The following is a 12,370-nucleotide window of genomic DNA, read 5'->3' on the forward strand; positions in this document are numbered from 1 at the left end:
AAGATTAATTGTGAGCATAACACTACTAGGATATAATTCCTTCACAAGTTATTCACAGTACACGCATTGAACACTTTCATTAATACTCTATCAATAACTATCTTAATTCTAAATTTTATTAGTCAAGTCTAGCCATTCTCAATCAAAATACTGTCTATCAACAATTCTTTTTTGTTCCACGTGGTCTTAACTAATCCAATCAAATTCTCACTTAAAAGTTCTCTATTAGTGTCCTTTAGTTTACAGCATACACAAATTTCTTCTTCTAAGCGATTTTTAGCATAGAATGAAAATCTTTACATTACCCGATCCTTTCAGATTTCATGCCGCCATCTCATGTAGATCTGGATTACCTTACTGTATATTTATCGGCCGTCTTTGCACCTGGCGATGTACTACGCTTTTCTTTTAATCTTTTCCGGACTGTGGCGTGCTGTCTACCGCTCCGCAGGAAACTTTCTCCGTTCTCTCCAATGGGACATTCTGCTAAGGCTCGATTCTGCATAGGCCGTCATATCACGATCAGCTCCGCTTGGAAATCTTCATGCATTCTCAAGAAAAGAACCCGCCGTCCATCATCACTGTAGTCGACCCACTGCTCTCTCACGAATTCCCCGACAGTCCTCCTAAAACTGGAATCCAGGAACCGGAGAATAAAAAGCCCCATAATATCGCGTGCATCGTCTTTTATTCACCCTATCGGGCACCCTCTATTCGATGTGTTTTTTACCCACAAACCCCCACATCGTTCATGCCTTGGGTGATCCTACACTCTTCCTAATCTGTTAGGTTAGCCTATTCCAGGTAGTCTCTCTGACGTCACTTTCCTTCATCGCTATGCTTGACTCATACAGATTATACACGATTATTCCGGATTACTACTTATTATCTTTCTAGAAATTTCATAATGTACTAGACAGTGTAATAGGATTTACAAATAACTTAATTCCCTTACATAATTCTTGCTTTTCTGACACAAATTATCTGCTTCTTATTTCAGTAAATTTCAATATATGGCACATATGGACTACACTAGGGGTGGCCAACCATTTATAATTCATGCGTCAATTTGTTTCATTTTTTAGTTAAGATGCGCCATACAAACTTATACCACTTTTCAGGCCTTTTAAAATATGGTAATATGGATATATTTAACAGTTATGCATAAAATGATTTATTATATATATATATGGTAATATAGACACTTTTAACAGTTTTAAATAAATGGATTTCATATAAAAACAAGATAAACATTAATTATTTTATTGAGATTTTTGAAATTGCTTTGCTTTTGCTAAGCTTGTAAGGGTCGAAACTAGTCTGGGTTGTGGCCCTTCCCTTAATGCATAACATTAGACATATCCGCAAGGAAATGTGTTTTGCATTATGAGAGATACTGAGATAGGAGTGTTGGTAGCTTGCTCCACCTTTGCAAGGAGTGCCCTGGTGTTGTACCACCTTACCCCAGTCCTGAAGATACTTCCAGGCGCAAACTTTGTTTGCTCACACTTGGATAAAGGATTAAAGTAAATTTATTATAAGCTTGTAATGTTTGGAGTTAAATCAGTTACAGAAAGCATCAAACAGTTTTTCAAATTTGAATCAGTCAGTCACCTAGTTTGTTCTTAATCATTTTCATTGATGAAAATGCTTGTTCGCATCTGTATGTAGTTCCAAAATGACAGATTTAACTCTGAGCAAATTTTCTTGGTTCTGGAAAATGTTCACAGGGCAACGATTGCCAGAAATTAATTATATCAGAAACATCTGGGAGTGATGGAAGTTCATTAAATTTCATTTTCAATGAAGAATTGGTTTTGAGATCAATAAGTTCTGTTTGTATGTTACTAGGCATCGTCAAGATTTTTTGTTCAGTAAGTGAAAAGGAATTTATAATGCAAGTATGCAGTCTTCTTCTTCAGCAAAATCACTAAAACGACTGTTAAAGGACTCTTACAATAATCTGCGTTTCTCAGTATATTCTGTAAAGTTGTCATTATCTTCAAGATGCACTATGTTCTTTTAAATGTGGAAATTGACTTAAATGCCTGTTTTCTAACTGGGAGATGAACAGCTTTAATTTCATTTTGAATGCACTAATGTTATTTACTAAGCTAGGAAACAATTTGTTCTTGCCCTGCAGTTCCAAATTTAGATCATTGAGGTGGCTGGTAAAATCAACTAAAAATGCTAAATCAAATAGCCATTTCTCATCACACAACTGGGCTTTTTCCTCATGCAGCTCATCCTTCACTTCCAGAAAATTACGAACACTTTCTTTCAGCTTCCAAAATCTACTGAGAACTTGCCCTTTAGAAAGCCAGTGCACCTCACAATGAAGGATGAGATCACCATATTCCATATCTAGCAGTTCACAATATTCTCTTCTGTTTAACCCTCTTTGCTCTAATTTTATTCACACACTTTACAACTGGTATCATAACATGCTTCAAATTTAGAGTTTTTCCACACAGAGATTCTTCATGTATAATACAGTGATACTTAAGTAGAGAACGACCTAAAAACCTTTCAATTAAAGTTACAGTCCCAGAAACTCAACCTGCCATTGACAGTTCTCTATCAGTGCAAACACTGATGAGCTTACTAGAATCTAGTTGTTGATTTTCTAGACATGACTTTAATTTGTCAAATATGTCTGACCCTCTGGTTTTTCCATGAAGTGACTCAAGACCGATAAGCTCTTAAAAGATGCTAAAATTACCATCAATTCCTCTTATAAAGATGCTTAATCGGGCTACATCACATATGTCGGCGGATTCGTTCAAGAAAAGAAAGAACAAGCATGAACATGGTCTTTCAATTGCTCAGTAACATCATGGGAAAGTTCTTCGATGCATCTTGTAATCGTTTGCTTGGACAGAGCAATTTGGTTTACTTTTCTTTCAACATTCTTATCACCAAGACATTTTGTAAATTTTTCGAGACAGGGCTTAACAACTTCCTCTCCATCAGAGAAAGGCTTGTGTTTTTTAGCCAACACAAAGGCAATTTCATAAGATGCCTCCAGCATTGCCACACTTTCACAACTTTGTTTCACAAATATATTTTGCCTCTTTTTTATTTCTTCCTTTTTCTTAACCACATATTCTTTCCGCAACTCAGACGCAGGAACTAACTTCCATTTTTCTTCTAATTCAGCTTGATGTTTTCTATAGTGTCTGTTAAGATCATGTCTTCTATTATCTGAGAGAGTGCTTTTACAAACAATGCACAACGGTTTTCCTGAAGGACCCGCAATGAATAAGAACTCATTTTCCCAGAGTTCATTAAACTGGTGCTTGCTATCACCTTCTGCATTTTTTCGGCTCATTTTCTTTTGCAGAGTAATAGGTAACTGACTGTAAGAAAAATTATTTCAAAAAATAAATGTTATTATTAAATAATTTATTTAAATTATTTTATCATTTTAAACATTATGAACATCCAAAAACACTTCTACAAGTTTAATATAAGATTCCTGTTTTCATGAAGGCCTAATACAGTTCTATAAGTTTAAAAATCATATATATTTTTTTTTCATAGAGAGTTTTCGTCTCTCTCTCGTAATATATTATGTCCAATGAAATGCAAGATCGCTTCCTGCCATAATCAGCTGGCAATCACACACACACAACCCAAACATTCTCATTACGAAAGCTTTGCTGATGATCAGTTCAATTTTAGGAATAAACCTACTATACGTAAATCAAAAGGAAAGATATTGTATAAAAAAAACATAAAAACACACACATACAAATACACTGAAAAATTACAAGTTTCAGTAATCAGCAAATTAGGGGAGCGGGCAAGAACTTGACATACACGTTCAAAATGAAAAAATCTATTTTTAAATTTACAGAACTATAGATTTCTGTTTTCATGAAGGATTAATCCTTCATGAAAACAGAAATCTTATCTTAAACTTAAAGAACTGTTAATAAAAACATATAAGTTCGAAAACACAGAATTGTTCACTCACATCGAATCAGAAGTTCATCGAACGTTATGACACGAGAGTCAGCTGTAAACTGATTGAGTAACTGGTTACGCATGTCAGCATTTGCCGGTGCCTGTTCCTTCAAGATCAAACAAGTATAATAAGTGCGCACTCTAGAATTCAGTGGTAAGTTAATTGTGTGTTTATATATATACGTATATATAAATCGTGTACAAATTTTTTTTAAAATTTTTCTCTGGGGTTCAGTGCGCCACTTCTAATCATGCATTGCGCCATTTTTGGCACATGCACCATAGGTTGGCCACCTGTGGACCACACATTATCACATAACATAAAGAAATTTTTCATAATTATTAGCTGATGTGCAGGTATCTCCTTAATTAGTAATATTTATCATGTTAAATCCTGAATAAAGAATTTACTTGTAAAGTTCCTCCATTCAGGATCTAACAGAAGGAAGGTAAGATAGTGGCATTGCATAAGGGTGATAGCAGACTGGAAGTGTCTAATTATAGGCCAGTTTGTGTGTCATCGGTAGTTGTTAAGAACTTGGAGAAATTTGTGAGGGACCGTATACAGCATTGGGCAGATGAGGGTAATGTTATCAGCATCAGCATCGATTTGTGAAGGGGCACTCTTGTTTTAGCAATATGCTAGCCTTTTATAATAAAGTTACAAGAGCAGTAGATGAAGGAAAGGCATATACTGCCATTTTTTTGGACTTAGCAAAGGCATTTGACAGGGTGCCACATGATAAGCTGATATTTAAGTTGCAGCACATGGGTCTGGATGTCAGGTTGGTCAACTGGCAGGATCAGTTGTCCAATAGGTATCAGAGAGTTGTGTATGGTGGGGCAGTTACAAGTGGAGTCCCACAGGGCTCAGTAATGGGACCTATATTGTTTAACTTTTATATTAATGACATTTTCAGTGGATTGCAGGGGGATATTCAGTTGTTTGCAGATGATGTGAAGCTGGGAAGGGTTATTAGTAATAGTGCAGATGTGGTAGCCCTGCAAGAGGATTTGAATAAGCTAGACAGATGGGTTAATGAATGGGGGTGTTCAGTTTAATGCAGCAATATGTAAGGTCTTGAGGCTTGGGACACATCGATGTGCATACTCTATTGGAGGAGCTGTACTGGAGGAAGTAGGGGAGGTAAGAGATCTGGGGTTGATGATTGATAGAAACCTGAAATTTAGGGGACATATTTCAAATGTGGTGAAGGTAAGACAGAGGATTGCTGCAATAATGAGAAAGACTCTGACCTGCAGAGATAAAAGAGTTATTGTTCTGTTGTGTAAGACTCTGATCAGACCATACTTAGACTACTGTTCTCAGATTTGGTCTCCTGGATTTGAATGGAATAAATTAACTGTGGAAAGGGTACAAAGGCGGATAACAAAGATGGTTTCAGGACTGTACAATGTTAGTTATGAGGATCGGCTGAGGGAATGTGGACTGCAGAGTTTGGTGGATAGAAGTAGGAGAGGTGATATGATTGAGACTTTTAAACTGCTGAGAGGTGGTTACAGGGTTGACATTGTGGAGTTCTTTCGCTTGTTTGAACAGCGGGAAGGAGTTTGACTCTATGGAGGCCTGAATAATAATAATAATGACAAGGGGCCATCCCTGGAAGTTACGAAAGGAAACTGTGAGCAAGAGGATGAGGAGTGGTTTCTTTGCATGGAGGATGGTTGAACCATGGAATGCATTGCCTGATAGAGTGGTGAGAGCTAGAACCATCAATGAGTTTAAGGAGTGGTATGATAGACTTTGTGTATCCTAGGAGGGACCTTCCACGATGAGTCTTGATAAACTTTGTGTTTCTCCCGTGATGAGTCTTTTGACCCCATGGAGGCGTGAATGATAATAATATATATCTTTTGTTTGAAAATAACTTATTATTCGTATCAGGTTTTCGCATCTGGAACCATTGCTTTATTTTTTCATATTATTATTATTACATCACACTTCCAGGGAGTCCAAAGACTCATCGAGGAAGGGCATCCACTCTACAGCTCTTCATCTCACTACTCCACCAAACTTCATCGTCTAACACCAACGCCATCTATCGCCGACTACCACCACTAGTACTTTCACAGACAATCACAAATATCCATGTCCACGGCAGGATTCGAACCCACGGCCTTCTGGCTGGAGAGTGGATACGCTAACCACTCGCCAACCAGGCCGGCCATATGCAATGTATTATTTTTTACACAATTTTTTTTTGGAACCAATCTACCTAAATGCAGAATTAGGTGTATTCAATTATTTGCTGATGATGCAAAATTAGGTAGAGTAATAGTTAATCAAGGCGATGTTGATAACTTGCAGAACAATTTAAATAGGCTGTCATCATGGGCAAAAGTTAATGGGTGTTATTTTAATGTCGAGAAATGCAAAGTTATGCATTTTGGGATAAATAGATTACAAGCCGTGTATCACATTGATGGCACTATACTCCAGGAAATAGGTGAATCTAGAGGGTTAAAGTTTATGGGACATATTGCTAAGGTAGCCCATAAGATTACTTGGCTTTTGAAGAACACATTAGCAAGCAGAGATAAAGAAGTTTTTATTTCACTTTACTAGTATAAGGCCTTGATATGCACACATATGGATTACTGTGCTCAAGTCTGGTCCCCTAGATTTTTTGGGGGATGAGGAAGCGACAGAGAGGATTCACAGGCGAGTGATGGTGAGTGGCCTGTGGAATGTTACGTATGAGGATAGATTGAAGTTGGTTGATAGGAGAAAAACAGGGGATATGATAAAATCCCCTCTTTAAGCAATTTATATAAAACATTAAATTGCTTAAAGGATTTTATAGGATAGATTCAGGGTAAATGTTTCAGCACTTGACTAGAGGGACCAGAACAAGGGGTCTTCCTTGGAAGTTGAATATAAAGAAGTGGTTAGTAGGGGTGTGAGGACTAGATTTTTTGCTTGGAGAATTGTGAATGAGTGGAATGGATTGCCGGAGTCAGTTATGTTAGTTCTTTGGCTGTTAATGGGTTCAAGGAGAAGTATGATAGATTGGGTCTCCTGTGATGAATCTTCGGATTCCATGGAGGTGCCCATATAATAATAATACTATGATTAACCTACTCTTCGAACTAGTAACCACAGTCCACTCATTAAAGGACAAAGGACAGGTTATGAAGCAACCTGCGACTCAAACTTGGCCTACTATGGAGAGTCAGGAAGATATGCTAACCTTAGAGAACACAAATATATTTGCTGCCACTATTATGACAGGCAGTTCTTTGGACACTCCTTTGCATAGGATTAGATAAAAGAAAACCAGTGTGCTGTATAAAACCATTAAAACTCTGAGAGACTATTTTTAGAGTGTACAGCTATGAAACATTCTCCTAACCTCAACAGTTATGGCTAATTTGAACTGCCAGAAATTTGGGAGAACAGTCATCTTTAAGACAACTCCAACCTAATAACTTGAAAACTTATATTTATATAATGTTAGAGGTTGCTAAATTTGGACTATTTTTTTTTCCCTGTTTCAGTTTGAAATCCATTGAAATATAAGCTAATTAATAAATACCAGTTTGTTTTGCTATGGTGTAATACTTTTAAAAAGCAGAGTGGAATAATGTCCACAATCTAAGTCTGTTCATGATCACAGTCAGTACTAATCTGCTCAAAATTTATAATCATTTTCATGGATGTGATTCATAAAAAATAAAAAAGTGATTGAACATTAGTCATGCTTTTGCATTCATTTCCTCCTCAGAAAACATTTTGCTATATACCCACCCTCATTTACTTGGCATATTCCCAGTGAAATGGATTGTTCTTATTATAGTATACATAATATAGCTAAAATTAAAAAAAAAAGTCAGTTCTTCATGAGAAACTTTGATTTATAGCAAGAGGTGTTGCATTACTGATATAGCAAATAACATATGAGGGTATTTAAAGTGTAAAATTGATATTACTTTCCAAATTGCATTGACCAGAAAGTGATGTTCTGCCATTGTTGATTTATTTCATGATTTATCCCTTTGCAAGCTATTAATATGAAAAAAATTATATAAATAAATTATAAAAATTTAACTGAATCATTAATTTTTTCTACAGATTGTAATGATTATTGACCGTCTTCCATTGCTGAAGAAAATTCTGAGCCATAGTGCCTTGGAGTTTCCTCTTAGATTTCTGTTGAAGATTTATGTCACTGTTATGATGGGTTATTGTATAGTTCCATTTGTGTTGTTGTCAGTGGACAGGTGGTGGAAAGTAAGTACACAAACACACACTCATACAGAAATATGAATGGTAAAATGCTATATTAGATTGAAGATTTCACATGATTAATTTTTGTAATAACTGATATTAATTTTTCTGGATATTGTTTTAGCATCATATCATAACATCTAGGTTAATATACAACCTTTTGAGTTCCTTTGAATGGCTTACATAAAATTGCTTTCTTTTCTTTCCCTTTTTTTTTCATGTAAAAAAAGAAAGAAAAAGGAAACAATTTAAATAGTTACTCAAATAATCTGTAATGAATATTGCAGCAAACATATTGTACAGTAAAACATAGATGATTTTAGTAGTACTAACACAGTTCTTTTAGAGGAGGTAATCCATGTGTTATATCCAATGATTGTTTTAGGGTTTTTTTTTTTTAAATCTAGTAGCTAGCTGTAATAGCAGCTGTGATTGATTGCTACCAAACCATTTCACAAAATATCATTATAATAGCACCATCATCAAATTCCTGACTTGTACCCTCAAGGGATGTGCAGGATATTATGATAGTACTACCCTCCTCCAGGGAAGGAGGAGGGTAGTGGGAGAAACCTGAGTGGGGGAAAATACATCGTCCTCATTTCAAGAAGTCAGATAACCAAAATCAGTTAACCTGAACTTGTTCCCGCAACAGTGAGCATAGGCCCTGCAAAGATGGACACCTCTACTATGCTAAAACTCTGTAGGCCAGTCACCTGAAAGTTCGAATTAAAAATGATTAAAAGACTTCAAACCAGGCGGAACTATAGGATGATGAGCTGGCGAGGTTTATGGACTACAATGTACGGAACGTGGAATGTTTGAGGCTTAAATGGAAAGGAAACTGAACTAGTTAGGGAGATCAAGAAGTTAGTAGTACAGTATTTTGCAGTGACAGAAACAAAGAAAAAGGGACAAGGAAGTATGTTTTTGGAGGATGGATATTTGCAATTTAATTTAATTGCAATTAAATCCTTTAATTGTAATGTCCAAATATTTAAAGAGACGGAGTAAACGTGATAAGCACTACGGACACTCTACTACTGGCGCAAACTGCATATAAACAACAGTGAAACTGCGTGGTGGACAGTGCTGCATTACACTAATAGCTCGCATCTCACTATGATGTGCATATGCTTGCGTTTGTAGCAATACTAGCAATAGTGCAGCTAGCATCCTTCGCTCTCCTAAGTGCTAGAAGATAGATTTTTATTATTTTTTATACAAAATAAGAGAATTGTATAGGATTGTTGATGATAAAATTAAATATTTCAAGCAAATATAAATAAATTAATAAATATATTTATATATTGAGAAAAATTGGGAGTGCTGCAGTTCTGCAGTGCCTATACATGAGCCTCCCCTGTTTGTTACTATACAGTGAAGTACCAGGTAACGAGAGGGCAAAGGCAGGAGTTGGATGCCTTGTTCAGCTGGCTGTGGAAATATAGACAGGATTAAGGGATGGAATTTTATTAATGAAAGGGTGATGTTGGTCCATATAAAACAGGAGGAGAAGGAGGAACTGACAGTGATAATTGTTTAGGGGCCAAATGATGATGAACAAAAAGAAGTAAAGGAAGAATTTTATAAAACACTACTAATGACAATAGATGATATAGGAAATGAATATATTATCCTGGGAGATCTGAATGGAATGGGAGAATGTGATAGGTAGATATTGAGAATAGGTTGTTAATAATAATGGAGAAAGAATACTGCAACTCTGCATAGCAAATGATCTTATAATTGCCAATACAAAATTCCCCCATAAGGATATTCACAAATATACAAGAGAAGAACCATCCAAGAAAGAAAGATCTATAATAGAAAGGAAAGAACAGCTAAGAAGAATAAGGGATGTGTGAGTAAAAGAGGGACTGAGAATGGAAGTGACCATTATTTTCTTACATCACAAAGAACAGAAAAACTTGACAGGGGAATGGCAAAGAAATATCCAAAAAAGGTAAAGGTGAAAGTGAAATCTTATCAAGAAGGAAGAGATTAAGAGGAAATATCAAGAAATAATAAAATAAATAAAGATAAGCAATAATGTAGATGAGATGGATAGGTTTTAGGGACCTATTGCTGAAAGTTGCCGAGGAGACATATGGAGTATCAAATGTTGGGTCGAAGGAAAAGAAAGCAGTCTCGTGGACCGAAGAAATCAAAAGATAGATACAGGAAAAGAAACTTTGGAAGAAGTATTTAGGTACAAAAACAAGACAGAAAGACAAATATTATGAACAATATAAACAACAGAGAAATAAAGTTAAGAATATGGTAAAGAATGCTAAAGAGAAGAGCTGGACAGAGTTTGGAAAAAATGTGGAAGAGAATTATAAAAAGAATCAAAACTGTTTTACAAAGTACTAAAAAAATAAAAAAGAGAAGGAATGTCCCATAAAATTCCTAAAGGATAAAAATGGAAAACTACTCGCGCAAGAGAAACAAATAATGAAGAGATGGAAAGAGTATTTTTCAGAATTACTGATATGTGAGAGGGAAGATCAGGAACAATCCTGGACCCATATCGAAACACAGAATCAAGAAGGAGAAATAGGCATAGAGGAGTTGCAAGCAGCAATAAAGAAAATGAGGCTGGGGAAAGATCAGGTCATGATAATATTACTCTAGAAATGCTTACGTATATAGGACCAGTAGGTGTAGACATGCTCCTAAAAATTATTAATATGACATGGAAACTGGAAAATATGATTGGGAAATATCAGTAATCATCCTTATATTCAAAAAAGGGAGATAATGGAATCTGTGAAAATCATAGAGGCATATCTTTGCTTAGTGTACCAGCAAAAATATACTCTAGAATACTGGAAACAAGACTCAGAATTTAGATGAAGAAGAAATACAATGTGGGTTCAGATCAAACAGAAGTACACGAGACCATATACATACTATAAGACAGACTCTTACTAAATAGCTTAAGGAAATTACAACGTACAATAGAATATACATTAAAATAAATTTTAATACACTTCCAATATTTCGGCAACATCACATTGCCATTATCACAGGAACTTAAATACAAGACACATGATGCGAGCACAACACACAGTGAATGAAGCTATTCTTTCTCTTAAAAGTCCTGATGGTGCCCCCCCCCCCCTAGCAGGCAGTGTTGATATTCTTCGCCGATTGGGCTGAAGGTCTTCTGATGTAGGTTTCCCCAAATTTTGGGCAATCTCATGCAACCAAATTTGTTTAGGTTTGGATTGTTTCTTAGGGCTGAGGCTGATTCCATGAATAGCCAGCCTCTTCATTGGTGGCTGCTATAATTAGTGATAGATCTGAGCCAGCTATCTCTGACTGCCAGTGGAGATTGAACTGTCCACTGAGTCTCCAAAAAGCTAGATAGGGTTTAAAGGCCTCGCCTATTCCCTATAAGGGAATAAAAGGCGTTAGCTGATTAAAAAAATCATGTATGACAATTATATCATGAAAATTTCACTATTTATAAAGTAATAAAACAACATTTTTAACAGGAGCCACCATCTTTCATATAGAGAACAGCAGTAAAACATCCATATACCAAACATTACATATACATGGGGCCAAACCTGAGTAAGAAATTTAATTTTATCCTGCCTGAAACTAAATTGTGATCACTTGCAGTTTTAAATCTTCTATATACTCTTGTGACCTGAACTAATGGGAAAACATCACTATGAATAATAACTTAGTCAATGAGACTTTGCTCAATTCTTTCATCCTTTCTCCATGGGAATTTGTGCAAATTTTTATGTTGGAACATGATGTTAGTAATAAATAGTCCATATCCATAAACAGAAATCCAGTAGATACTTGACCTTTATTATTAGCATTTCTATTTTTCCCAAACATTTCTATATGTCTGGTAATCATTTCCTACTCTGCTGTTTAGATCTCCATCAAGAATCCCCTTTCTTGTTGTATTGGCTGCCTTCTCTAATGCCTCGAAATATTCCTCTACTTCTTCCTTATTAGAATCTTTTGTGGGAAGCTAAATTCCAAATTGCCAGTCCATTCTCATTTGTTCAGCAACCAGGTAGATACCTAATGGTACAACCAAAAGATGGCGAGGATTGGACATTCACATAGAAGTCTTATTATCCAGTTCCCCATTCTGATATTTGCCCACATCACTCTACTTGA

General features: G+C 35.8%; 1 protein-coding gene across 1 annotated transcript in view; it reads left to right on the plus strand.

The window, feature by feature from the left end:
- Positions 1-12,370, plus strand: part of nes (lysophosphatidylcholine acyltransferase 3 protein nessy) — a 389,051-nt gene that overhangs the window by 348,049 nt on the left and 28,632 nt on the right. The window contains exon 12 of the mRNA XM_090408067.1: positions 8,063-8,221. Coding sequence (XP_090264193.1) covers positions 8,063-8,221 — 159 coding nt within the window. The remainder of the gene's footprint in view (positions 1-8,062; positions 8,222-12,370) is intronic.

The sequence above is a fragment of the Typopeltis vanoorti genome, chromosome 18 (genome assembly GCF_054136105.1).
Source record: "Typopeltis vanoorti isolate ZY-2024b chromosome 18, IOZ_Tvanoo_1.0, whole genome shotgun sequence".
NCBI lineage: Eukaryota > Metazoa > Arthropoda > Arachnida > Uropygi > Thelyphonidae > Typopeltis > Typopeltis vanoorti.